This window comes from Macrobrachium rosenbergii, chromosome 6 (assembly GCF_040412425.1).
Source record: "Macrobrachium rosenbergii isolate ZJJX-2024 chromosome 6, ASM4041242v1, whole genome shotgun sequence".
Taxonomy (NCBI): Eukaryota; Metazoa; Arthropoda; class Malacostraca; order Decapoda; family Palaemonidae; genus Macrobrachium; species Macrobrachium rosenbergii.
Window position 1 is genome coordinate 19,034,419 of NC_089746.1, and position 27,511 is coordinate 19,061,929.

General features: G+C 39.0%; 3 protein-coding genes across 12 annotated transcripts in view; 1 reads left to right on the forward strand and 2 right to left on the reverse strand.

Annotated features, from left to right (window-relative positions):
• The window catches only part of LOC136839263 (prostamide/prostaglandin F synthase-like), a 117,526-nt gene extending 116,709 nt beyond the window's left edge, over positions 1–817 (forward strand). For all 6 annotated transcript variants that reach the window (XM_067105059.1, XM_067105057.1, XM_067105056.1 and 3 more), the window contains one exon: positions 1–817. In XM_067105059.1, coding sequence (XP_066961160.1) covers positions 1–126 — 126 coding nt within the window. In that variant the 3' untranslated portion in view covers positions 127–817.
• LOC136839262 (uncharacterized) lies at positions 809–27,405 on the reverse strand. Of its 5 annotated transcripts, XR_010853272.1 has the most exons (5): positions 27,244–27,378; positions 26,572–26,709; positions 18,106–18,928; positions 11,397–11,800; positions 809–2,944 (listed from the first exon to the last, which is right to left on the reverse strand). XR_010853272.1 is itself a non-coding variant. In XM_067105053.1 (4 exons), exons 3-4 carry the CDS (start codon positions 18,868–18,870, stop codon positions 11,645–11,647), a joined length of 921 nt encoding a protein of 306 aa, XP_066961154.1. In that variant the 5' UTR covers positions 18,871–18,928; positions 26,572–26,709; positions 27,244–27,405; the 3' UTR covers positions 7,357–11,644. The 5 variants fall into 5 exon arrangements, 3 of the variants coding, with proteins under 3 accessions (XP_066961154.1, XP_066961153.1, XP_066961155.1); XR_010853271.1 differs by lacking the exon at positions 26,572–26,709 and having other exon boundaries at positions 1,370–2,947; positions 27,244–27,374; XM_067105053.1 differs by lacking the exon at positions 809–2,944 and having other exon boundaries at positions 7,357–11,800; positions 27,244–27,405.
• On the reverse strand, positions 20,837–22,716 carry LOC136839807 (uncharacterized). Its single transcript, XM_067106136.1, has 3 exons — positions 22,598–22,716; positions 21,658–22,516; positions 20,837–21,379 (listed from the first exon to the last, which is right to left on the reverse strand). The coding sequence occupies exons 1-3, from the start codon at positions 22,714–22,716 to the stop codon at positions 20,837–20,839; spliced, it is 1,521 nt and encodes a 506-aa protein (XP_066962237.1).
• Positions 27,406–27,511: the final 106 nt, after the last annotated feature.

The following is a 27,511-nucleotide window of genomic DNA, read 5'->3' on the forward strand; positions in this document are numbered from 1 at the left end:
GCCTTAAATTTAGATCCCTCTTCAGCCCCTAAGGAACAGGAGGTAGAAGGGGCAGCGGCAACTCAGGCTAAGAGGTCAAGTGTGAAGAAGTGTGTGCAATGCCTGCAAAAACCTAGTGTGAATTGAACAGTTAAATTTTAATACATTTGTGAAAGTGAATAACATTTATTTAACTTTTTAAATATTTTATGTTAAGTTGTTAAGGAATATTGTACATTCAAGTGATCAGTTACCTAAGGGAATTATCTAAGGGTCAAGGCTCTCATTTTATCTTGAAATATATTTTTCTTTTATATTATAAAATCATAGTATCAAAAACTTTGGAAGCTTAGCATTCAGTAATTCAAACAACCATATGATAACTAATTTAAAGTAAAAAGATAATTTTTACTACAAGAATCAATAACTGTTTCTGCAGTTCACAAAAATGTGACAATTTTGAGTATCATGCCAAGTACATTTCATATTTGTGGAAAATTTTGAGTATCATGCCAAGCACATTTCATATCCATTGAGTGTAGAGGAGAGAACCTCGCTAACAGTACATGGTGTTTGATCTGTTCTTTATATCTGTAGCTCAGTTTTTGTAATGTCTTTTGCATTCATATTTTTTAATGTTGTGATACTGTAACTGTATTTATACCATCAGCTCTAGTACTTAAGACATACACACTGACCTTGGCTATGACGTCTCCTACTGAAATGGCTCCACTTGAGGCAAAGTATCAGACTGATGAACAATCTATTATTGTTATGGGTGTAGTGTATTTGTTCTTAATTGCTAAAAGTTGAGAATAAAGAGGTCCAATTGATTTTACATGGTTTTTCATTCTTATTTTTATACTGTATATTGAACAGATAAATTATGTTTATTTCAGAATTCTGCTTATCTGACATATATTTGCACTGGTTAATTAAATAAATCTGTAATAATGGAAATTTAGCCAGCTATATTTTCTCAAAATAAAAAGCATATATGAAGAGAAAAAGAAAAACTACTGTCATACCAGGCGGGAGACTTAATTTGGAGCCACCACATAATAAGTGTGCTTGCCAATGGCTAATATATCTTCTGTGGTCTCAGTAGATATGATAGTAAATATGACTAATCTTTCCACCTGGAGTCTGGTGTGATGAACTTCCTTGACCCTGATCTATAATCAGATTGCTGTGTATTCCTCATCAGGTGTTTCAATCTTGAGGTTCAGTCCTCACCAACTACAGTCTTTTCTCCTTGATGGTTAATGTCATTCAGGCTAGATTGGTCTCCTCTAACCAAACAAGGTCACTCCCCTCAACATCTAGTTTTAAGTGTGTGGAGGTCATTTCCAAGAACTCTGCTACCAAGAGCCTTCTAGTAGATGCTTGCTTGCTTCTGAAATGACTAGGGTCATGGCAAGTGGAAAGAAACTGACTTTTAACTTTACCATCACACTGCAAAAAAAAAAAAAAAAAAATAAAGCCTAGATGATTCTTATCCAATACAAGCCGTAAATTCCTGAGCACTTTTAAAAAAACACACATCTCAGCAACCACAGAAAGAAAAGACACACCTGGACACAACCTGTACCTACATCCACACCTCATTTCTGAGGCCAACTCACAGCCTCAGGTCAACCACCAATGGTGATTAAATGGTTCACCCACAAACAGCAATGCCTGTAGTGTAAACTGCATCTTGTCCTATAACGACAAAGAAGAAAATACAAACCACTAGAAATTACATTTTATAAAGTAGGCTCAATTACTAACCAAAATTCCTCAACCACCCTAGTACTGAATATAACAGTAGTTGACACTGAATGCACAAACAGTAGTGCTTCCACTTAATATATACTGTAAGAGTAAAGCTTTTTAACACAGGTAAACCACTACAAAATCACTTCTGAGCTTGAGATTCCATTACCAAGGCAAAATTACTATTTGCTGACTTTACTCAGTGATTCAAAATATGAAGATGGAAACTCAGGTAAAACAAATAATGACATGTAACATGAGACCGTATTTGTCCTTCATGGCAGGGCTGACTTACCTGAAGGTTGCTCATGAACTGGCAACTTGTACAGTTTGACCATTTGCATCAAGTGAGAAAAAGAGAAAAAAGCACCTTGAGTTTTCCAAAATCATGTTTTTTCAGATTTTCTCTAAAGGAGTTAAACAGGCTCTACATTGTCTGCTGCACTTTCTGCCTGAATTCCCATTTAGTCTTGATCCATCTACAGTGATCCAAATCTACTACTTATGTAATTGAATGTTCCTTATCCTTCCTCATCACATATCCAAACTCCAGCCATGAATCTTGGCATTCTGTAAACACTTCTTTACAATCTCTTCTATTTTCTGTGAATTACCTTTACCTCTCCTAAAGTCGAGTATACACGTCTTGTAAACACATCATAGATTCCTGCTTAGTTTCTACTCCATCCAGTCTGTTGTTCCTCATTACTTTACCACCTTCATAGTGTGCTTCATGTCCAGTGTGTATTCAAGGCAACAGAATTGTTCTACATCTATCACTTGCCTTTCCATTATAAAAAAGTGCCGCTGCTGCTGCTCCTCTTTTTCCATTTGCCTGTAAACATTTTAAGCACAAAAAATTTCCTGTTCCATTTAAATTTTGCAATCCTGAACATTCATGACACCATCTGTTACATTCTGTATAAAGCAGAAAATTACCTTGGCACCTCTCCCACAGCATGTATATGGCAACTTCCTCACTATTGTTTCATATGTTTCGTTTTCCGTCGTTGTAAGCTGTGTTTTGCTCACGCTGAGTTTTAATCTTCTTCATTCCACTTCCATCTTTTAAAAATTTCTACCTCTTCCAATGATTTTGCCATGAACATAGCCATCTGCATATTCCTTTGCAGCTTCTTCTATTACTACGATTTTACAAGAGAGTTTATGGCTGATTGTTGCCAGACACCAACATTTATCTCAAATTCTTCTGAAACACATGAACAAAATTTACTAAGGTGGAAAAACAAGGTTGAGTACAAGAAGCTAGTACTGTATTCATCAACCTTGTACAAGAAGCTAGTACTGTATTCAAACTTTAAAATCAACCAGCAAAAAATTAGCAGAAACCAAATACTTATCAAGATAAGACTCCAATCATTGCATGCACTCCAGCACTAAGTGCCATATCATGGCAGGTCATAATGCACAAACTGTTGTATAACATCAGGTGGTTACAATGCAAAAGGCCTGCTATTAACAAGTGGTTATGCAATGACATATCCAATGCCTGTGACAAGTGGTGAATCACACCGTATCATTAATTACTGATTACTTCTAATTGTTACAGACCATTCACCCTAAGTTGGAAAGATTGAAAGGCAAATTTAAAACATCTAGTTTTTCAGGCAAAAATCCCAATATTAGGCCATTAGAGGGAATGGAATATAGAATTTAGGCCAAAGACCAAGGGCTGGGACCTATGAGGTCATTCAGCACTGAAAGGGAAATGGAAATTGAGAGCAGAAAGGTTTGAAATGTGTAACAGAGAAAACCCCACAGTTGCACTTCGATAAAATTGTTACGAGAGGGTGGAAAGTAAATGGATGATAAAATGAACTGAGGTACAGTAAAAGGAATAAAAGGGGTTGCAGCTAGGGGATGAAGGATGCTGCAAAGAATCTTAATGCCTCCAGTGCACTACATGAGGTGCACTAACCCAGTACAGAGTAGGCCATTAAAGGAAAAAAAATTAGATCTGCAAGTTGTACAATACTGCCAATTACCCTACATTGACAACTTAATACCTGAAAAACCACACCAACATATATTAAATTATCTGTTAAGCATAAATCTGTCTTTCAACTTTAATTACACCAACATATATTAAATTATCTGTTAATCCTAAATCTGTCTTTCATCTTTAAATACAACTATAAACACAGCTGTAAATAAGATAAAATCACAAAGGCACTTTTCTAGACCAATAAAATAAATAATTCCAACTAGATGTAAAATCTATTATTATATTTACAAAATTCATTACATCAGTGTTTATTTCCTTTTGTTTCTTGATGAGAAAGGCAGATTTAGCAGTAGTGAGTCTCTGGTTTACTGAAGAAAACAGCACTGCATCATTCCATGCTAGCAAGGAGGACTAGCTTCTGTCAATACCTAGGCTATACATCATTTGATACTTTGGCAAGTGATCATCCTGTATTTTCCAGTGAGACTTTAGAAGTATGATAAGAGGTTTCTTTTTAACAAAGATTTTAAATTTTTGTATATTATTATTATTATTCGGATGAACCCTATTCATATGGAACAAGCCCACAGGGGCCATTAACTTAAAATCAAGCTTCCAAAGAATATGGTGTTCATCAGGAAGAAGAGAAGGTAAAGAAAAATACAGAAAGAGATTTCACTATTAAAAAGAAACAGTAAATTAATAAATATATAAAAATATATTAAAATGCAAGGAGAATAGCATTAGAGTAGTAATGTACTGCATTTTCGCTTGAACTTCTGAAGTTTCCATTGCACGACATCCTCAGGGAGAATGTTTCACAGTCCAACGGTGTGAGAAATAAGACCTCTGGAACTGAGAAGTTCTACAACAAGGCACATTTACTGCATATTGACGATGCTGTTCTGCAAGTCTGGTTGCTCTCAGGGGGAAAAGGTCATACAGGAGACAAACCCCTTATAATACTTGAGTTGAGCCACTTGAGGGAGGCAATGCTAGTCTTTTCAGATTACTTTGACTTTAGATAAAAAAAAAAAGTAAATAATTTATTCCTGTAACTGATCATCCCTATGAGATCAAAGAATTTAACAGTTAACAAAGTTGTCTGGATGAACTCCCTAATATTAATAATAAAGCAATACTTTCTAAAATCAAACCAAATAATTCAATGGATTTAACCTCTACGTGGTTTATGTGCAGATATGCATGCTCTCACAACAATTTTGACTACTTTAATTCTGATGTTTGTGAATACCTTGAGATGCATTATAGCTAATAAATAACAATCTTGCTCTGCTACTTTTCCCAACATTTTTTTCATTTGTCTCTATTACATATGCATGCACTACTCACTTTTGTTTAATGTGAATAAACATCATCTTCTCTGGTACATACCGTCTATTCTAATACTTAATGAACATTTTTCCCTATTCTTCTAGTGTACTGAATTCCTCCCCATATTTAATCTTAAAGTAGAGTTCCCATACAAACCTGCATTAAATATGCTAGGGAGATCACTTATTTTTGGCTAGAGAGAAAGAAATCTATGATTTTCCTATGAAATACATTCATGGATATGATGAGACTGAAGTATCCAGTGATAATGATCCAGTTTCTCTAAGGTATTTCAGTACTATTACTGAATATTTATGGACATAATGAGACTTAAGTATCTCAGGAAAAATGATGCAATTCCCTAAGGTACTTTAGTACCATTGCTGGAATATAACAAGTCCTCTTCTTTCTTCCAATGTGGCATGGACTACAAAAGCTGTGACAATCTCTGCTCTGCATGGCACCTGCTTTTGCCCTTAAGGCAGGTGCAAAGAGGAGACATAACAAAAGCAAACTTTGGTTTGAGCAACTTCTGACAATAGCCCTATTCTTAATATTGTAGTTAAGCAAAGGCTTGGAGAAACCATACCCTGACTACTGCATCCTTCAGGGGAAAATTGATTCTACTAAATTAAGAAAATATATCATAAATGTTGGCTCCAAACAAACAACAGAACTTATTTCAAGAGGGATAATATGATATGCCTGTCACCTCCAATTTCTGACTGACTCATCTGTCATTGTCTAAGTCACCTGGATATGTTGGGTCTGTGTCTGGATCAAATGCAAAACTCTTCCTTGTGTTAATGTGGGGAAGAGTTCAAATGCATAGCCTACAATCATCTCGTTTTGAGTGGTCAAGAAGTTGACCATACTGCCTTCAAATCCAGTCTTGGTCTCCTAATTAACTTTCAGAATTCAAAATTCCTTGACCTTCCTGTCTGTCTCGATGGCCATGTCTTTAGCATACAATTATACACCTCTGTCCAGTACAATTTAGTGTGATCATCATCTGACTGCTCAGCACTCAATGACCTCCTCAAGTACTCTACTTCTGTAAGTTGTAAAGCAGAACTTGAAAGATCACAGGATATTATAACAAACCATTATAATCAATATATAATTTATGAAATTAATTTTCCTGGAATATGGTAAACAATCTTAAAACAAGTGAATCTTAGGGATATTAGCTTGAAGCACTACAAGAACACTGTGGTAGCCAAGGATACGATAAAACCAAAGGTGATATTATTGTAACCTTCTGAGCTTGCTCTAAGTGCTGAAAGCCTAGGCAGTTTCATCTTTCACATACCTTTGAATATATGTGTGCAATTAAGAAAGTGAACAATTATAAGTGAATACCATACATAGTTCTCCTAATATGTTAAAACAAAAGACATATAAGTACTGGTACAATGCACAGAGTTGTTCAATTCAGTAGAAAAGAAACAATGCACAAGATTGCAATAACTACCATACACAAACACTGTGTTGATTAAGGACAATTAATAAAGAATGAACATATACCATTTAAAATCTGGCTATTCTTTAAGGTAAATGACACTCCTTTCTTGCAAAAATCAAACAAATAAGAGCTTATACTAAAACTCAAAATAATTATTTTTAATAATTATAGTATCAAATGGTTCTGGTGCTGAGATTATCCAACAGAATTACAGTAAACCCCCAGTATTCGTGGGGGATAAGTACCACACCCCCCCGCAAACAGCTAAAATCCGCGAATACTTAAAACCCCTCTAAAAACACTTAGAACTGCCCACTTTGATAGTTTAAACAAGAAAAACCCAGTAAAATTGCTTATACCTGAGTATTTTAGTAGTTTTATCACAAAAAGTGCATTTATTCATGAAAATTATAGGAAAATACAGTAATTAGTGAATATTTCTCAGTAAAAAATACCGCGAATGGGCAAATTTTCTGCAAATTATGGCTAGATATGTTCCACAGAGAAACCCGCGAGTGTGTGAGTCCACGAATACTGAGGGATTTACTGTATATCATCTACATTAATAAACACAAATAATGTAAGAATCAAGTTATAGGTCAAATATATATATATATATATATCAAATATATATATATATATATATATATATATATATATATAACAGAATATATATATGTATGGTGAATAACAGAATGTGAAGATGGTGTTCAACCTGTGACTTTCATATCTGGATCCAATCAACCCAAGAGATGCTAGGGGGATGCCACTTAAGGACGACAGCAGTATTATGCATTTGCAACTTCAGTAATAGAACCAATATTTTCTTGCTAATTTTTTAGCTTATCACCTAATGTTATACATGGTTGTAATTGCCTTGTGTTGCAGATTAGTAATTAAAAATAAAATATACTTTTAAAAACTTATATTTAAAAAACATTTTTTGGAAAGAAAAATTTTTTCAAAAGCCACTTTTAAGTTTTGGAATGTTTCGTGCAGTATTTTATGAGACAATTTCAATTTTTTTCATGACAGTCTTACTCCTTAGCTATTCAAGGAACACCTATAAAAGTACACAAAATATACAACAGTTATTAATTGGTTGAATGGGTGTATATGTGTGTGCATGTTAAGTATCCTATGCATACTAACTTTAAAACCAATATTACTGTCATCACTGCCATTGTAATTATCTATCTCGATATCACTATATGATGAAAATGAATAAGCATCATCATCAAAAGCCATTATCTCCAAAATTCACAAAATAAACAAAGATTTATAAAAATCTTCAACCACTGCTCAACTTTAGGATACAAAAGCCTCTCTGGTCCCGGCCCCCGGGCTGACAGAAGGTTTACAATTTTGCTATTTTTATACCTATGATTAAGAGACATCTGGCATCTTTTATGTCAAACAGTGAGCTGAATGGTTGATGAGACTGTTGTCATGCTAAGGGGAGGGACTAAATTTACCGCGATGTTTGAAAATAAAGCATCGATAATATCGACGTCGTCCTTACGCAGCATATAAAGCGTCGATTTTAGCTATGCACCGCACCTTGTGGGTTAATGAATACTATACTGTGCTTTGTAGGCCATGAGCCAATGACTGCTTTTAACTGAAGCAAATTAAACAGTGACAGCGTTACAAAAACTGCACCTTTCAGAGAGGCTTAGGAGGTTAACTATGGCAAATAATTAAATGAATCATAGACTTCTAAAGTAATTTGTATTTTTTCTAAGTACTGGATACAATCCGGTGCCTTTTACGTAGGGTATTCCTCAACACAAACTGAAACTTGGTAACAAGATAGTTAATTAGCAGAGGTCGGTAAGTAAGGGGAAACACCCACTTCCCTGCTGTCACCAAACACGTCTTTCAGCATCAGGGATTAAGGAAGGTGGTTGAGATGGGATTATGCTAAATGGCTCTGGTTTGCATACCTATGGAAAAAACAAATTACTTTAAAAATTTGTGATTTCTTCCAATGGGAATACAAACTATCACCTCTTATGTAGAAGACTCAATCCTCGTTCCTGGTCATGACTGTGAACAGAGGAGCAATGACTTCTGTAACTCCTGGCACCAGTATGGAAGACTGATAGGGGTCTGAGCCAGAGTGAGATGCTTCTTAAGTCTCACTCAAGGAAAACTTTGGAGAACCAAGTTCTGCCCTAAAGATAGGATAGCACAGTTTGGATGCGAATCAGTATCTGGTTCAGTCATAAACGGATGGATTCAGATGACAGCTTTACCACCCCTATCCCCCTTTCAAAGTAAGAGTAGAGGGAGTCACACCTTATGAGCTGAAGCTCTAAGACAGGATATTCAATGGTGAAGTCTACCTACATCATTGCCCATTCTGACTGCTGCCTTGCAGAGGAAGGAAGACAGGAAGAAAGGCAAAAGAGCCAGTCACTGAATGAGCAAAATGAGGTAAAGGTAGTCTGGAGCCATCTGACACCTGCCCTCACTACCTCTGAACCAAAAAGTTCTCCGAACTGCTAGAAATATGCTCACACCTTTTATTCAGAAGATCTGGCTCAGGACAGAGCAATAAGCATCTCCACAGGAACTGAAATGAGTGTTTTTATGAAGGTGCATGAGTTAGTCTGTAATCTGGGAACTAGCTCTAACTGTCTGTCTACATCACCAAACAGAGATGATCACCTGCTCCCTGGTACATGGTAATTTAAGCTACCTAAACACATGTGCTATCACAGAAAAGTGGACCAAAAATAATTTTGGTGCCTCAACCAGGAGAGCTAGCAGATCAGGATACTTGGACTGGGAACAACGAAGAGCTACTACGGTTAACTGAGATCTGGAGTGACATACTTCAGATGATCACTCTGCAAATCAAACAGACAGGCTGTTGGAAGGCAGCCTGAGGTCTGAAACAGAACACCAGGAGCTTCCTGTAATGGTATGGCTGAGCAGGTAAAACACTACTAATCACCAAAGCTTGAACAGCCTTTCCCATACATGACAGTAGGGACCATTGGGAGTCTTGGAGAAATCAAGAACACCATGATACTCAGAGGTATTGTAAAGTGGTAACCTTTCGCACCTGAGCCTTCTATTGCACATACATGATCCAAGGATTGCATACACACTGTCGGGAATTAAAGACAAAATAGACAACACCTGAAAGTTTGCATTATCACATGCATATAAATCAAAATGATGCCCAGCAGTATCAAGCTGCAGCAACCTGTACGTGAATTTTCCCTCAACACATGCATAACCCAGGGTGGCAACCAACAAACATGAATTTTGCCTCTCCAGTTGCAAAATCCAAGGATCATATACACACTAAGTGAAAAAGTACGAACAGAGGAAGAGTCCAAGACAACCCTTGTGTTTAGGAAGTAAATGAGGGGGACACTGGTTCATGGGCATGCTAAGAGAACCACATATCAACCCTACCTACAGCAGATGTCCTGCCCACTGGCAGAGGCCATCACCAACCTCTGAAGATGATATGCACTTGTGTTTTTTCACCCTACTCTACGAATGAGTCTTTCTCTCTTCAGCTACCGTAGAAGACATGTTGAGGCAGAAAGCAGCATTGGACTCTTCTCCGAGTACCTTGACAGAAGTACAAACAAGGTAACAAGCTGAGACAGTTCTTGAGTTCTGGAAGTGAATAGGAAGACGCTGGTTCACAAGCATACTCAGAGACCCCTGAATACACCCTACCTAAGGAAGACATCCCACCTGCAAGTGAGTGAATGCTGTTGCCAACCCCTGAAGAAGAAAAGCGCTCACTTGAAGTCCAACAGAACTTCTTGTGAGTGTTCCAAGATCTCTTCTTCTCATTTTCATGGAGAACAAGATCTCTTCTTCTCAATTTCATGGAGAACAAAGTGGCAGAAGACATGGTGGAAGAATAGGAAGAGCTCAACGAAGAGGATGAAGATGATTGTGTTCTTGCATTTCTTCACCTTACTCTGTCCATGAATCATACTCTCACAAGGGAGTTATGTTACAGGAGTATGGCCTGTCCCCAGTACCCCACAGATACACCCAGGTCAGCACTGCCAGAGAAAGGATGACTCACCTACCCTCACGCGCATAACCCCCTTGTGAGAGCACGGGATAAGGAGAGAGTGAGGATGGTCCAGATGGAAAGAGCTGAAAGAATGGTAATATCAAAGGTAGAGTAATCCACCTTTGGAGAAACTGGCAAAAATCTTTTAGCCTTCTTACACTACTGCTGAATCTCTCCACAGCAAAGGAGACCAGCCAGCACATTCCAAATACAAATGCAAAAAACATCACTGGTCATACTAACACCAAGGATATAAAGCAGCAGAACACATGCATATGTGCTTCACATCTTTTGTTGTTAACTTTTCTACTTAAAATCCAGGTTGAAAAAATACAAATACCATACAAATATTATAAAAGATGAAAGATATTTCAACTTGATGTCAGTCACAGTGCAGCAAGATGTCCTGACTTAAATGTGGCTGAAGTAAATGTGCTCATTAAAGGCATAAGAGTAGGGTTCCCATCCACCTAACCCACCAGCAATTAACCAACTTGTTACTGTACTAAGTTTCAACAACCAATTCCAGCTCATGCTGAGGAAGACTTCTTCATAAAAGACGATGGCTTGTACTTCTGTAGGAACAAAAAAATCACTAAAAACAAAAAGAATGTCTCCATTTCTGACAAGCAAAGGATTTTCAAAAGAGCAAAATTAATAAGTAAATATCTCTATAGAATTGCCCAAAAGACAGATCATTTTAAATACAGCAGAGGTGTTACTGATTTCACAGCACCCAATCAAAAGCACTCTTACTTCAATTTTTGCATAACAGAAATTCACTAACATGAAATCCTAACCTTGGAGCTAAAATAAAATAACTATAACAAATTTACCTTATCTAGGTGTGCAGTATGTGTAAGAATGTGAAATAAGGAAGCACCACTGCTAGCTATCACTCACAGAGCCAGGCACAGCATGATACAAAAGCCAGATAAGGTAGGGTCTACCGTGTCACAGGGAGGACTTAAGTAAGTCACTACTCTTCTACCTAGAGTAGAAACTCATGACTGCTTTTTCTACTCTTCTCAGCATAAAACTTATGTAACATAAGTGGTTTTTTTCTTGAACTGGCACACTTGTTTCAACATTTCACATGTCCATTACGATTGGCTTTCTTTTTCTCATACTGCAATTTCTTCCATATTCCATGACACATGCTTATTAAACGTTTATCTCTTGAATCTTTAGGAAAGGAGTGTGCCCAGTAATATTCTTGTCGGATTATCATTGAAGCAATCTGAAACAGTTACACAAAATTTTAACTCTTCACTTCAATTTAATCTAGTATAAATCTAAAATGATCTACCTGATTAAATGCACTATCCTATTTTATCCAAGTACCTAAAACTCATTTTTTTCATGGGGATCACTATTTACTGTTATAACTACTGATACTTCAAAATAGGACTCCTCAATGATCTCAAGATGGTAGTCTTTTAACTGTAAATAAAAAGTTTAGAAGACAAGGACCCACTGTAAACTCTAAGGGTTACTCTCCAGCAACTTAAGGAATTTATGCACTGGATTTTGATGAAGACTACTGTTGTAGGCAAAAATCAGTTATTCTCTTTTGTTATTTATTAATTTTCCTTAAAAATTGAAGATTTTCTTGAATTTTTATGAAAATATTTCTCACATTATAATGTACATCAATATGAGTTCCCATACAACTGTAAACATCATCCTCACTAACCAGAGTAGGTACATTCTTCAGCTTCAGTAATACATATGGGTCTATTTGACTTTAATCTACAAAAGAACTGCACGTGTTACACTGATTTATCAAAACTTTGGCTTTGCACAAATGAGTTTTAATAGCAATTTGTATAATATTAAAAAATGGTACCAGAATTTTAAAAATTTACTAATTATTAAAAAGACTTAGAAGAATTTTCAGAGAAGTTTTGAAACCTGCCCATGTTAAATTATATAAAGTACACTAGTAATATGGGATTACAATTACTTGCCACAATATTTAGTGCATTTCACATAAATATTCAACTATAAACAACTGTGGCTTTACAGGCAGTGCATTTCGTTTAGGTTTCCTAAAACTGATCAATACTATACAGTATTTGTTTGCAAAACACAAAATCAATTCCTAAACCATAATCTAAACTTCTCCATCATTAAACATAATATTTTTGTCAATGTATAAGTTAGCAAGAATTCACTGAAACTATAATTTTAAAACAAATTTTTTTTTCATACAAACCAATCAGTTAAATCATACTTAAAACTGCAATCTCAAATGATCCCAAGCAAATTACATTCTTTTGTCTCCCAGAGAGAAGAAAAGTGATCAATCAAGTGTTTGCTATCTTCAGAACTAACTACCCTCTCCACTGTTTTTGTCTACAGCACTGAACAGAGCTCCCCAGAGTGACTGGGGTCCTAGGAAGAGTAGTTCAGGTAAGAAATACAGTAAGCAGCTGTGGTTTGCAGAACCGGTGTGGCTTGGGTCAGAAGTACTGAAGGCCCTCAGGTTATCAGTACTGGATCAGCTCTGGTCCTTGGTGTAGGAGAGATACTGATCCTTGCTACTTTAGTAAAGGGGCTAGAGTCATCAGTTTAAAGTGGCCCAGGTCCTCGGTGATGGTTCTTTGTACTGGAGCAAATCTGGAATGGCCCCAGTTAAGAGAAAGGCTGTTGGAGCCCCTCCAGAGTGGCTTGATCTTGAATTGGAAGTGACTCTGGAGCAGCTGCATGCATGGGAACTGCTCTATCTTTAAGCTGCCTGGTGATGGCTAAAAACAGCACATTTTACCAGGTACTAAACTATAATTACTGTAAAAGCATATCTTCTAGAGTACAGTATTACAAAAAAATACACCTGTCCTGGCTCAAGTTGGTACATCTTACAAAAACAGTACCACATTGCTAAGATAATAAAAAGTGGTTAGAAATACAGATAACCCAAGTAATGACAATGTTGAACAACTTGACTTGGAAGCCATACTGAAATGCCTCTAAATTTAGAAACTGGTCATCAAATCACTTGGCTTTACACTGCCTGCTTGTACAGCCTGTCGTGACCCTATGACCTTCCTCTGTATATACTGTATATATTTAATATTTAACATAATTCATACTTCAGGAATATGTTAACTACGAATTTAATAATTTATTGTTTTTTTGTTAAACAATTCACCAGCAGAAGACAACAAACCAACTACCGATTTTTTGACCACCTTTTGACTTTAAATAGTAGCCGGCAGATAAAATATTCTTTGGTTATTTAAGTGGTTGTTATTCAGTATCTCCTTATCATTCCTACCATACCCCCTCCCCATAACTGGGTTTACTTCAGGGTTCTCCTCCAAGTTTCTAGTTGTGTTTTGCTGGACTGCCTCTTGACAACACCCAAAGTTGTCTCGTGCCTGCCTTTGTAACATCTTAAACATGGCGTTTGAATATCCATAAGTTACAAGTGTTATGATATTTTCCCTGCTTTAATTTGATATTGTGCAGAAATTAAATACTTTTAGCTTTGCTGTGAATTTATTGTATAAAGTTTTGTGTTAAGTGTTAGTCTTATTATTAAATTACAAGGGTTTCTTGTGTTTAAATGGCTCTTTTTGGTTGTGACATTGGTGTTTAACATTTTAATCTTAAGATCTGGTAAATTATACCTTGGGAAATTTTGTTGTGTGTTTGGTAGTAACTGAGTTCGTGACAGGCCACAGAGTACATACTTTGCTGAATCTTCACCCAGACACAAACAATCATTCACGTTTCACAATGCCCTATTTCTCACCATGGAAATAAGTGGGGCTACTGAGGGAAGCAACAAAACAATACACCCACATCCTACAAAATTTTGCTTCACAATCATTACATCAGTTTTGTGTAAGAAGCCTTCAATATGCACCGTAACCAATCAAATTTTTGACACAGTGCTAAGAATTACTCATAAATATGGATTGTCCAGAATCCCTTTACATATTACTGTAATCAAACCTGAAAAATATCAGGCCTTACAGTTAATGAGACTACCAAACAGGAGATAAATATCACTAAAAACAGCAGGCTAACATACACAACCATCCATAAACCTAGATAATTTACCTCTTACTACTATATATCTTAAACATTTAAGAAGATAAATAATTGAAAATAAACATAAGAGAAAATCACCATACATTCTCCTCATGATGGAAAAGAATGCTGGTATATGTACTTTGGTCTACATGTATGCTACCATCATACAAGAATCAACTCTACCACATATGATGTTTTCATAATGAAACTAATATTGTAATACTTACCTGAACACCTGAATTCGCCCTTAATCCCACTAGTGGGATTGGTAATTGAGAGCTGTTCGGGCTAGTGGATTAAGGGCAAATTCAGGTGTTCGGGGAGTGTGTTGCAATATAAAAATTGTAACAGCTGAACTTTGCGGTTAAGCACACTAAATAACAATAATCATGAAAAGCTAATGTAATTCTTTTCAACGTCGTAATGTAACTTTTCACTCAAGTTTTGCTTATCTTTTGCCACTAAACGAAGGTTTGGGTTATTCTTTTTCCCCAATGGTAGGTGTTTCACTTGTTACTGGTAACACAGTCATGTGGGATAATTTTCTCTTTTATATTCACATTTCTGAGTTCTGAGTTGTTGGGCTATTCATCACTTGCCAACAGTCCCGCTCCAGTGTTTTGAGTGAGAGGTTTGCCACATTTTTCAGCCTTGCCACTGCCTGCGCTTTTGTGTTTTGTGGTTGGAGTACCAAGTTATTCCACACTATTCATCTTCCCAGTTGCCTGCTCCTTTTGTCTGCTTTGCGGCATGTGTACTTTGCCCAGCTTCACTGCTGCCTACTTCCCGTGGGTGTTTTGTAGCAGGACAATATTCAGCGATTCTACGCCCGTGTCTACCCTTTTGAGTCTTTTGCAACATGAGGGCACAGTCAAGAGTATTTCTTCATCACTAACAGCGGAAGTTTCAGATCACGGTGTTCACCTCTGTGGCAGCTTTCTTCAGACCTCCTCACTGTTGTGGAGCATTACAGTGCCCATAGGGAGAATTACCTCCAGTCAACTATATTGAGAATTGTTTTGAGAGACTGTTAATGCTGTCTGGTGTTATAGAGACTTCAGATTACCGGTGGTAATCAGCAGAATCACCTTCTTCAAATATAAAAATCTGTGGTGTTGGATTAATGTCCAAGGGTTTTAGGTAAACAATTATTTATCAGTCATTAAGTTATTACTGTAGGTTAGGTTTAGGTGTTTAAATGTTATAAGTTAGGATTAACGGTTTTTTCTTATCTTTGCCTTCTTCTGTTATGTGTTTTTGTTTTTTTTTTACCATAGTGAGGTTGTTGTTTTCTTTCTCCCCCCCCCCACCGTGACTTTCCCTCCTCCTGTAAGTATACATGTTAATGCACGCAAGCATCATTTACCGCTACATTTAATTCTCAAATAAATATTTTTAATTTTTTTTAGTTTAGTCTTTTTTTCTTATTTCTTTTTGAGTGTACATTGTTTTTCTAAGGATCCTGACTCCTTGGTTTCAACAACCCATTTTGAAGTCATAATTTATGTTTTTGGAAATATGCCTATAAGAAGTGTTTGCTTAAAGGAGTAGTAAATCCCTGTTGATTTTGATAATAAGGCTGGGTATCCACACAACTTGGATCTGGTATATATATTATTGTTGCTTTTACAAGAGATCTGTGTAAAGGGATATCCTACGTTTGGTCTAAGTCTCTGGAAATCTAATAATTTATAGAAAGCTTGATAATCCTAGCATTTAACATCCTGGAACTGTTGAATCCACCACTTCTGTGCTGTACTTGCCTACCTCAAGATGCCCCTCCTTTCTCCAGAAATTTTTGTCGAGAAACATTTCATTGACAAATGAAATGAGTGCTACAAGTAATGGGTTTCGTGAGGAAAAAAAAAGAAAAGAAAAGGTAAAAAAAAAAAAAAAAGGTAAAGACAATCATTCAAGACACTGTAACTGGCAGATCAAATAACACAAGAAGGAGATGCAAGATCCTCAGAAACTGTCATGCAGTCATACCCCGAACTTACGTGAGGTTAGGTTCCAGAACCCCTTGCACAAGGCGAATTTTTGCGTAAGTTTGGTATGGTCTCTAAAAATGCTAATAAATGCTTATTTCTAAAGTTTAAACACTAAATATGACCCTAATCATGCTCCCAAATTATTAAGCTAACTTTTAAATGAATTCAAAGTTACTGTAATTTAATTTAAAAGTTGGCTTAATACATTGCCCTTAAAAAAAGAAATCAATGGTTGACATAGAAACGGAGTTGGAAGAGAATTTCTGTCTCTCTTCCCTTCCGAATGATCTATTTTTAGAAGTCTTCTCAACCTCTTTTTAATAACTTCTTTATTCTACGTCTCTTTCTCTTTGTTCTGAAATGCTTTTTCATGAACAAACATTGTTTTTTATTTGGACTAATACAACTCTTAGTTATTGTGTCTCTATGTTTTAGAATGTATTTGCCACACTAGCTCATTCACACTTCGTAGACGGTACAGGTAAAATTACATCAATCTAACCTATCTACTGTACAGGTAAAGATGTACAGAGAAATAATAAGTTGTAAAAATGTGTGAGCGCTAACTATGAGAGAGAGAGAGAGAGAGAGAGAGAGAGAGAGAGAGATTGTCCTTACTTGAAATATCAAGTTAAATTATTTATGAATTATTACAGAGACAGAGAGAATAACATGAGAGAGAGAAGTTATTCTTACATTAGATATCAAAAGATGGAAATTCATGATTTATGAAGGAAAAAGGAAAAAAAGAAGAGAGAGAGAGAGAGAGAGAAGAGAGAGAGAGAGAGAGAGAGAGAGAGAGTACCAGAAATCCTTTGACATGCTCGGGGCAACAATTGACTCACTTGACAGCTTTGCCCTGGCCCTCTCTTCAAGGGTTTCACAAAAGATCGGGAAATATTTGTTTGCTTAAAATATCACATAATTTACTATAGAAATGTGTAAATTTTGTAATTACAGTTATATTATTATTATTATTATTATTATTATTATTATTACATCTCATTAATCTTATTAATATCTGAAAATTAGTACTTATTACCTAATAATAAGAACTAATTTTCAAATATTAATAAGATTGAATAATAATAATAATAATAATATAATAATAATAATGATAATAATAATATAACTTTAATTACAAAATTTATACATTTTTATAGTAAATTATGTGATACTTTAACAAATAAATATCATTTCCTGATCTTTCATGAAACCTTTGAAGAGAGGGGCAGGGCAAAGCTGTCAAATATGTCAATTGCTGGCCCCAGCATGTCAAAAGATCTCTCTCTCTCTCTCTCTCTTTCTTCTTTCTTTTTTCTTCATAAATCATGAATTTCCATCTTTTGATATTTAATGTAAGAATAACTTTCTCTCTCTCTCTCTCTCCATAATAATTGATAAATAATTTCACTCTCTTAAGTAAGGACAACCCTTATCTCTCTCACACTCTCTCTCTCTCTCTCTCTTGAGGATTGTTATTACTACACAATTACTGACAAAACCTTACCTTAAAACCGCACTTCTGAATAAAAGAAATGGCTAAGTAGAGTTTACATCGTGAAACTATGGCAGGATCTCCAATGCGTAGAGCAATGTCCATTTGTTGAAATGAAATTTGTTCTGCTTTTTCAGCAAACTGGATGTCATAGTCACCAAGGGCAGAACAAGCACCTCCCAATGTTGACAACCAAGACATTGCAGTATCAAGATGTTGTCTCTCTATTGCACTACATGTCATACGAACATTCCATTCATAATCTATAATTTGCGGTATATTATCTAATAAACACCACTTCACTAATAAAAGTTTTCTTTGTCTCACATTTTTTCTGTTGACTGCTTTTGAAACCTTATTGACTACTAATTGTCTGTAAGTATCGGAAGATATTAGTTCTTTCAGGAATACACAAAAATGCAGGTCTTCCATTTTATTTTTCAAAACAATACCTTTGGAATGCATTCCATTGTTATTTACACATTCCTTTTTCTTTGTTCTTGCATTTCTTAAGGAAACTAAAACTTCCTTCCAGTCCAAACTACTCTGATCATCACTCTCACGGGTTCTTTGAAATAACAGAGATGTGTGGCAATGTGACTCAATGTAAGCTGGGGTTAAGGTCAGTATGTCCCAAAAGGATTTACCATAAACCACAACTGCCAAAAGATGAGAGGAGTCATTCTCAGTAGGATATGCAATGCACTGTCTGTTACAAAAACTGCACATAACACACTTGGATTGATCTCCAATGCCTAATGATTCAGCCATTTTCATTAATAGACAAGGAATTTATCTGCAAACTGCTGGCTATAATCACCCATAAGTCTGGTACCTGAAACAACAGGAAATATGTCAAATGGTTACATTATAATACTATATAGTATATTACCAAGAATTTTGAAGTTCAAGCCAAAATTATGAGTAGTATAATACTGCGATATACACTGTATTATTTGTGGTTTGTTGAAAGAAATGAAGTTTTTATAATAAAACTAATGTTGTGATACTTACCTGAACACCTGAATTAGCCCTGGTTACCCACCAGACTGAGCTACATCCCCATAACTTTTACCCATTAATTGGGTAATTAACTGTCAGCATTACCAACGCTTACAGGAAAATCTTGTCAAAATGAATTACCTGAAACACCGTTGGCAACGCTGCTGCAAGTCCCAGCCGAGCAAGGCCGGGTTCCCCAATTGCGTAATTCACTAAAATTGAAGTGGGGAGGAGGGTGGGAATCATTCAGGTGTTCAGGTAAATATTACAATATTAGTTTTATTATGAAAGCTTCATACAGTATTGCAATACACTCCCTGAACACCTGAATTAGCCTGATCAACAAAATTTTAAGGGTGTGGGATCAATCTAATTTCAGCCCGACCTGCCAAATGAGATGACAGGAAACTCATTATTCACCAACTCTGCCTATATGCATGTATCCTCACCTGGTTAACCACTCGGCAGGAGAGGGTGCCTGTGGAGGGAGTACCCTCGACGTCAGTCTCAAGTCTCGGTACTGTCTGAGACGAGTTACCTCTCATGTGGTATTCAAACCTCCTCATGGATAGAGAGTAGCAAAAAAAACCAACCTACCATGCGGCTAATCACTGCCTCCCATGAGTAGCCGAGAATGACGAACCTCCCATGTGGCTAATCAAGGCACTCTCATGCATGGAGGGGTACGATGAACCTCCCATGTGGCTATTATAGCCTCACATGTATGGAGGAGAAATTGAATGTGCAGTCTCTTCGGGTTCTTCACCGTATGTTGCAGCCGACATCTGTGCAGAAAAGATCCTATCAACCTGGCTCAGCCTAGTTTCATCATGCTAGTGTCCTGCCTAATACTCCCCTTATGGATCCTGATCAATGGAGAATTCCAAATTCCTAGACTAGCTTGAATACCTAACTTCCCCCCCACCTGTCCTTATCATGCATTTACAAGATCGTGTTGGCCGCCACGAAAGGACCCAGCGAGTAACCCTTCTCCAACGAAAATTGGATGTCCCTGAGGTAAAAGGTAGTGAAGACCGACACCAACTTCCAAGTGGCCGCTTCTAAAATCGCTGACACAGAATAATTTCTAAGGAAGGCCGAAGATGTCACCATTCCTCTTATACTATGCACCCTCGGACGCGCAAACGAAGTCGAAGGTTCCGAAGTTGATGAAGAGCCTTCCAACACTGGATAACCTCCCAAAGAAAGAAACTGATTGCGTTCTTGGAGACTGAAAGCGAAGGGCATTTAGGAGAAACGAATAACGTTCTCGGGCGAGGCAAAAGTTTCTCAGTCTGAGACAGGTAGACTTTTAAAGCCCTAACTGGACCTAATAGCTTCTCGGAAATGTTGCCTCCTACAAAGTCTTCTAAGGATGCGACCTTGAATGCCTTTGGCAAAGAATTCGTTTCAGATTCGGACTTTGCCACGAATTCCTGTAGGCAAGAAAGAAAAATATCTTTTCCGGAGAAGGAGACTGTCCTGGATAGCGCCCGAATTTCTCCGATTCTCTTAGCCGTAGCCAGCGCAATTAAAAATAGAACTTTCTTAGTCAATTGTCTTAAGGGCAGAGACTCTAAAGATTCGAAGGCTGCCGATCTTAAGAAATTCAACATCACCGCTAAATCCCACAAGGGGGCCCGAAGCAGAAGAATTGGGCACTAAATACAATGCCCTTGTTTTTGGCACCATCCACGATACACTGCCCACCTGGCCTGGTATAACTTCCTGGTTGAACTCCTTAAGCAGAAAGACAGTTGTCTAGCCACTGCTTTAGAGAGTCCCGTATGACAGGCCGCTCGCTGGGCAGTCTCCACACAGCTAGCTTCAGCACACGGAGGTTCCGGTGGAAGTTGTGGAAGTGCGGCTGTTTGAGTGAATCTCTCCTCTCTGGGATGAATACTGGAACTTCCGTCAACAGGTCCAGGAGGTCTGGAAACCAAGGTCTCTGGGGCCAGAATGGGTAAACCAAGGTCATTTGAGTGTTCCTGCAGCTCCTGAGTTTTGCTAGGACTTCCTGTATCATCCCGAAGGGAGGAAATCCATAAACTTGTAGGTTGTCCCATGAGTGCAACATTGCCTCTGTCCTGCAGGACATGGGATCCGCTACTGGGGAGTAGACTGGAATGGAATGGTTCATCCTGGTGGCGAATAGGTCAACCGTCGCTGGCCATCTCTTGAGCAGCAGTTGCACCTCGTCTTGCACTAATTTCCATTCCCCTTCGAGAACTTCCTGTGACCGACTCAGAGCGTCCACCAAGACATTGAGCTTTCCCGACACAAACTGGGGAATGAGCGAAATTGTGTGTTCTTCACACCAACGGAAAACTCTCTTTGCTACATCGTTCAACACCTGTGATCTTGTTCCTCACTCCTTTTTGAGATACGATATTGCTGTAACGTTGTCGCAGAACAACGCTACGGTCTTGTTGCTTACCTATTCTGCAAAGCAACTTAGAGCCTCCTTGATTGCTCTTAATTCCCTGTAATTTATGGACTCCTCCCGATCCAGATCCTTCCAAAGGCCCTGAGCCTGAGATTCCTCAAGGGTTGCACCCCAACCCTGGTCTGAGGCATCTGTGTACAGATGTACATCTGGAAGCGGGGGGAGTCCAATCTTGTGCCAGTGGTCAGATGATGTTCTTCTGACCACCACTGAAGATTCTTCAGGCAAGAATCGTCCCAGATTACTGACGCATTTTCTTCTCGACAGTCCCAGCGATTCCTGAGACACACCTGCAGAGAATGCATCCGGAGACGGGACCCTGGAACAAGAAGGGATAGGGAGGCCATCTGGCCCAGCAAGCTTTTCCATAAGGTCACAGGTTGAACTTTGTTTGACATGAAAGTTTCAAGCTGGCTTAAAATCGCCAGAACCTGCTCCTCTGTCGGGAAAGCCCTCAAAAGACGCATCTGAATCGTCATTCCCAGGTACGTCTTTACTTGAGTTGGAAACAGAGAACTCTTGTCGAAATTGATTCTTATGCCTAACTTCTGGCATAGGTTCAAAAGAAAATCCCTTGCCTGCAGAGCCTTGCCTTTCGACGAAGCTTGAACCAGCCAGTTGTCGAGGTATCTTCTCATTCGGAAGCCCCGACAATGCATGATGTCCGAAACAGGAGATATCACCCTTGTGAATACCTGAGGTGCTGTGGTCAGACCGAAGCAGAGGACTTTAAACTGAAATGTTCCAGTTGGACCCGAGAAACGAAGGAACTTCCAAGATTCCTGATGAATCGGAAACTGGAGATAAGCATCCTTGAGGCCGACTGCAATCATCCATTCTTCCCTCCGGACCGACCGCAGCACCGACTGGGAAGTTTCCATAAGAAACTTCGTTGAGGTTACAAACTTGTTGAGACCCGAGAGATCTATGATGGGTCTCCAAGATCCTCCCGCTTTGGGGGCCACGAAGATCCAGCTGTAAAACCCCGGAGAAGGGGGAGTAGGCTCTAAGGCTCCCTTCTTTAAAATGGTTCAGATCTCTGCCGCCAAAGCTAACCCCCTGATGGAAGGAGGGGAGTAATTGGGAAGATGCACTGGTGAGTTGGACAGCAGAAGACAAGAGTGAAAAGGGACTCTGTAACCCTTCCTTAAGACCTCCACTACCCAACTCTCCATGGCCCATGCCTTCCAGATGTCCCAGAAAGGGGCAAGGCAACCTCCTACAGGTGCATGCAAAGGGAATGTCTCCTATTTCCGAAAATCTTTCTTATGATTGGAAGGTTTCGGATCCGAGGCAGAACTGGAAAGCTTGGGTGAAAAGCGTACTTTCTTAGGAGAACTTCCCGGAGACTTGGAGCGAGAGCGCTTCGAAGGAGAAGACATTCTAGACCCCTTCGGAGATCTGGCACTCTGTGCTGCAACCCTGATCATGGGCTGCTGCAACTCCACTGCTGAGGTAAACGACACAAAGTTGACCATTGCTGAAACGTCTTCCTCTCTAAACAAACTGCTGCTGAGCACCAATGGAGCCCTCAGCAGTGCCCTCTTGTGAATGTCAGGAAAATGAGGAGGCAGATGGTTTAGATAGAAATCCCCCCTCTTCTTCCCGAAGAAAGTAGTACATCCTGCGGAAACATTCGCCTGGTGTGCAAACCCCATGGAAACCGATGTGATGAGGTCAAAAAGAGTCGGGTCTGACGAGTATAACCATCCTGTTTGAGAAACCCCATCACACCAGATAGCATCCACATAGTGTGTGATAACGCCTCCCACTGGTTGTGGAAGGTGTCTTCCAAGATACTGGCTTCCCTGGCCGAAATAGATACTAGACAGTTCGATGATGGAACCTGAGATAGAAGAGCCCCTACCAACTCGTTCAGCAGCACCCTAACACCTGCAGAAGGGTTACCCGCGACCCTATAAAAGCCCTTCCAAATAGGAAGCAAGGCTGAATCCTGCTTACCTGATCCTATCAAGGATGCCAACCTATTGTCCGCCCCTCTCAAAGCCTGCTCGACCCTGCCAAACCAGAATAGATTCTTTGGTGACTGCTACCACCAGTTTTATTGCACAAAGTGACTCAAACATAGCTTGGTTATGCTGTATCGGTTCCTCCGGAGCCTTGGACTGTGGATACAGTGAATGGATAAAGTCCAACATCCATCTGTACTCAGACTCACTGGCCAAAGGAAAACTAGCCTCCGGTATCTGATCCTCCTCTTCACAGAAACAGTCTTTGTTGAATTGGTCCGACCGAGCCAAAACCAGAAATGAGACAGACTGACCCCTAGCAAACGTTGAACCTGATGATCCAGAACACGACACACCTGGATGCGCAAGACGGACCCCTGACGAATCAGTCCCAAACATACTGGGAGTCACCGAAATAGGTTGCGCAAACCCTGCACCCTCCAAAGACGATGACGCGACACCTGGGTCAGTCATACCTGGGCGGACAATGCCCACTCCTGAGAGCGGAGAGACCGCAACACCCGCACCACGCAAACCCGGATGTAGCAGGGTCGCGTGAGACTGGGAATCCAGGAACAGAAGGTCCCCTACTTAAAGAAGAAGAGGGAAAGGGTCCCTGATGACCCAAAATCAAACCCGAACCTGCATAGAACGCCTTAGCCGGAGGGACAGAGGAACCTGTCAGAAAAGTTGAGAAAAGAGGAACCGAAGGAAGAAAGAAGGAAGATGCCACACTCGGAGTCACCACCGGTGCTCCTGCTGACGATGTTGAGCAGGTAGAGAACGTCCCAACTGGCCCTGAACTTGAAAGGGTTTTGAAGAGAAGATTACGAGGTACCGAACCCAAAGAAACAGGAGAAGACAAAACACCAGACAGCTTGGGTACCGGGGCAATTGCGGGAACTATCGGTACCACAACATTAAATACTGAGGCAGGCGTGCCACCAACTGCTACAGCAACTAGATCAGAAGCCTGAGAAGGTACGGGATTCACCGCATGTGGCACCAAAGACAAACCGGCTAATGGCATAGATGCCGGATGAACTAACAAAGCACCTGAAATGTTCCCTGAAAGGTGGTCGGCCTGAAAGGGAAGGTTGAGAACAGCAGCGGAAGGAGGTTTGGAAGCAGTAGAGGATAGGCAAAAATCTGAGGTTACAGAAGAGACCATAGATTTTAGAGAAAGAAAATATACAGACTCCGGTCCCCCTTGATAATCTTGTAATACAGTACATCATTTGTGAATTCCAGTAAATTCTTCATTACATGATCATGGATATTCAAAAACCCTACAGTATATTAAAACGCTGTCTGACCAATGACCTATACCCTTTGGAAAGACCCAATAAATTAGCATTATATTCTGCTACATTCAATGTCCTATCAAATGAATTACCATCACCAACCAATGAAAGTTGTTCCCAGAAGGAAAAGGAACTTCTAGAAGGAAGGAAATCCTCCAACCTTCCTGAACCTGACAAACTTACAACTAAATCTAAATCCTCCTCAATAGATTTAGCAACATTTTGCTGAAAGGAGACTGCAGCCAGAAACAGAACTGCTGCTGGATCTAACAAGGATCCTGGAACCTTAATTGCACCGGCCCCAAAAGAAGACTGCACCTTCAACTTCTCTCCTACACTCTTTGCTACCTCACTATCCCTATTTGTCTGCGTCAATCCTATATATAAATTTACCTCTGAACTTACACTATCCGTAGAAAGGGGGAAAACTGCTGCTAACACTGCCTGCTCCGCGCTGGGGGCAGCAGGAGATCCTACCTTCGAGGTTTGCAGTTCTCCATGACCCCCAGCACCTGTTAGGGCTGCTTCTGGAACAGGCAGGGGAGCTGAAAAAGAATGGTTAGTTTCTATTTCCCTAGCACTCATATTTTGCTCTTTGAATTCAGATAACTTTGTCATGAAACTAGAAAAGAAATTTGTCATGCTAGCTGATAATTTATCCTCTAACTTCCTAAATAAATAAATGACAGGGGCTATTCCATTATGTAACCCAACCTCTCATAGGATGAGCAAATGTTCAATACACTAGCCTCTCATGAGGCAAAATTCAATTCAAAAGTTGGGAGGAAGAGGGATAAAGGGTCACTAGGATAGCTCTTTTGAAAAATTCTATGACCTACGGGATAAGTCACATCTCAACAGAAACTGCACATTAAAATCACATATGGCACAACAAAACCGTACGCATTTCTTTAGTTTATGTTTTATATTTACCGTCTTTTGTTTGTTTTGATGCTCATCCCCAAGGATGGTACTAAACATGGCACTTATTTTGTATGTTACCTGGTAGTTACCAAAACAGAGGGGCATGTTAGTAGTCTTCAGTTTTACCCTTACCTTCACCTGACCTAACCTTGGATGCCATGTCCTAACCTGGCTGGGGGGCTAGTGGAACTAAGCAATAGCTCCATATGGGGTATTACTTTGGAAATTGATTTTTCCTTTGGTATTTTGGTTACTTATCAAGAATTTACTGTTATTTTTTGTTGGTCGACTGTAATTAACCTATAATTAACCTCAGAAGTTGTATGCTGGCCATCCTGGAATGCTATCGTGCATGCGCAGCGTTAAAGGGGAGCTTTTGGTAAAAAGTGGAGTTTCTTTCACTGGGGGGTCCAGGGGCGCAGCCCCCAACTAAGTAACATGGCCTACTAGGTTAGGTTAGGGTACGGTACGCTAGGTTAGTATCGTTCCATAGTACCTTTTATAATAGGTTTCCTTAGCCAATCCCTTCTTAAAAATATGGCTCCCTGATGACTTGCACATGCGCGGAACCGTTCCATAACAACAACATGGTGGTCCATTCTTTCTCCCAACGTTTCCTAAACCCCATGTTCCCAAAGGGTCCCCAACCATGTTGGACAGATATGTGGATAATAATAATTGACCAACGATACACAACACGACCTCCATCAGCAACACTAAAAGTATGGGAAAAATCAGCTTCCAAGGTAATAATCCATGCAGAGCTCTTAATTAGACATACTGGGGGACTTTGCCCCTTTTGGACCCTATCATGTAATTTGTGATCACTTACATTGCATTCAGGTAGTCTGCTGAATGACAGGACTAGGTACCTCGAATTGGAAGCTTGATTTGTTGTCTCCAATGTTTATTGTTATTAGGAGGGTCCAGGGGGAATGAAGCCCCTTCAGCTACGCCTGAGCACAGCATCCTAAGAGAGGTTAGGAAGGTAACGTCTGGTTAGGTCAGGGTACAGCATTCTAGGAACTAGGCCTAGTCTTACCAAACAAGATCCTAGACTAGTACATAAACTAAGCAAATAATAATTATATCCTAGTGGTCAATGGCTAGTTAAGTTTTCAATGGAATGATAACTACCGTGAGTAATGTCACTAAGTCTTGTTTAACCTGCCAAACATTACCGTCCCTGGGCCTTACCGTGGCCAAATCGCATAGCCTAGGCCGAGCAGAAAGCTGCAGCTTTTGAATTCTGTTACCTGACTCCCTCTAGCCTAACATTTATAGTTACGTTGCACCACCTGTTGTTAATTATAATAAAAGAATTAGCAAATATGCTTACGTGAATTTGATTAACAGCTAGCCTAAACAACACTAACGGCATAGGCCTATGTTTAGTTCACATGGTAGTCCTCTTCAGAACAGAATAACGGGACTGCTTTTGGTTGAACTTTTGATTTAATTAAACAATGAACATAAAATGAAGAGAATGGAAAAAGTATATTACCTTTTGGGGCTAACACCAAAGATTGACACACATATTTTAAAAATAAAATGAACCAGTGTGCAAATCTTGCGTAAGTTGTAGTAGTAGTAGTAGTAGTAGGGAACAGTCTTTGATTCTTTGAAACTAATCAGATTTTCTAAATTTCTAGAGCCATCGCTTACTAACTTTACAAAGTTTGATGATACCTACAACGGCACTTCCTAAGCAGACGCCAGAAAGTTACGTACATCTTTCCCTCGGCTTTCAAATTTAATCTTTTCTTCTTGGT

Bases quoted from the DNA above. Each gene is read 5' to 3' on its own strand.
- LOC136839262 (XM_067105053.1), bottom strand. From the start codon at position 18,870: ATGAAAATGGCTGAATCATTAGGCATTGGAGATCAATCCAAGTGTGTT. The intron at 11,801-18,105 runs GTAAGGTTTTGT...TAACTGTTTCAG, and splicing joins TTCAGAAGTGCGGTTTTAAG to ATTGCTTCAATGATAATCCG.
- LOC136839807 (XM_067106136.1), bottom strand. From the start codon at position 22,716: ATGGAGAGTTGGGTAGTGGAGGTCTTAAGGAAGGGTTACAGAGTCCCT. The intron at 22,517-22,597 runs GTTAGCTTTGGC...GGGGTTTTACAG, and splicing joins TCCCCTCCTTCCATCAGGGG to CTGGATCTTCGTGGCCCCCA. The intron at 21,380-21,657 runs GTTGGGGTGCAA...CTCATTCCCCAG, and splicing joins CACAGATGCCTCAGACCAGG to TTTGTGTCGGGAAAGCTCAA.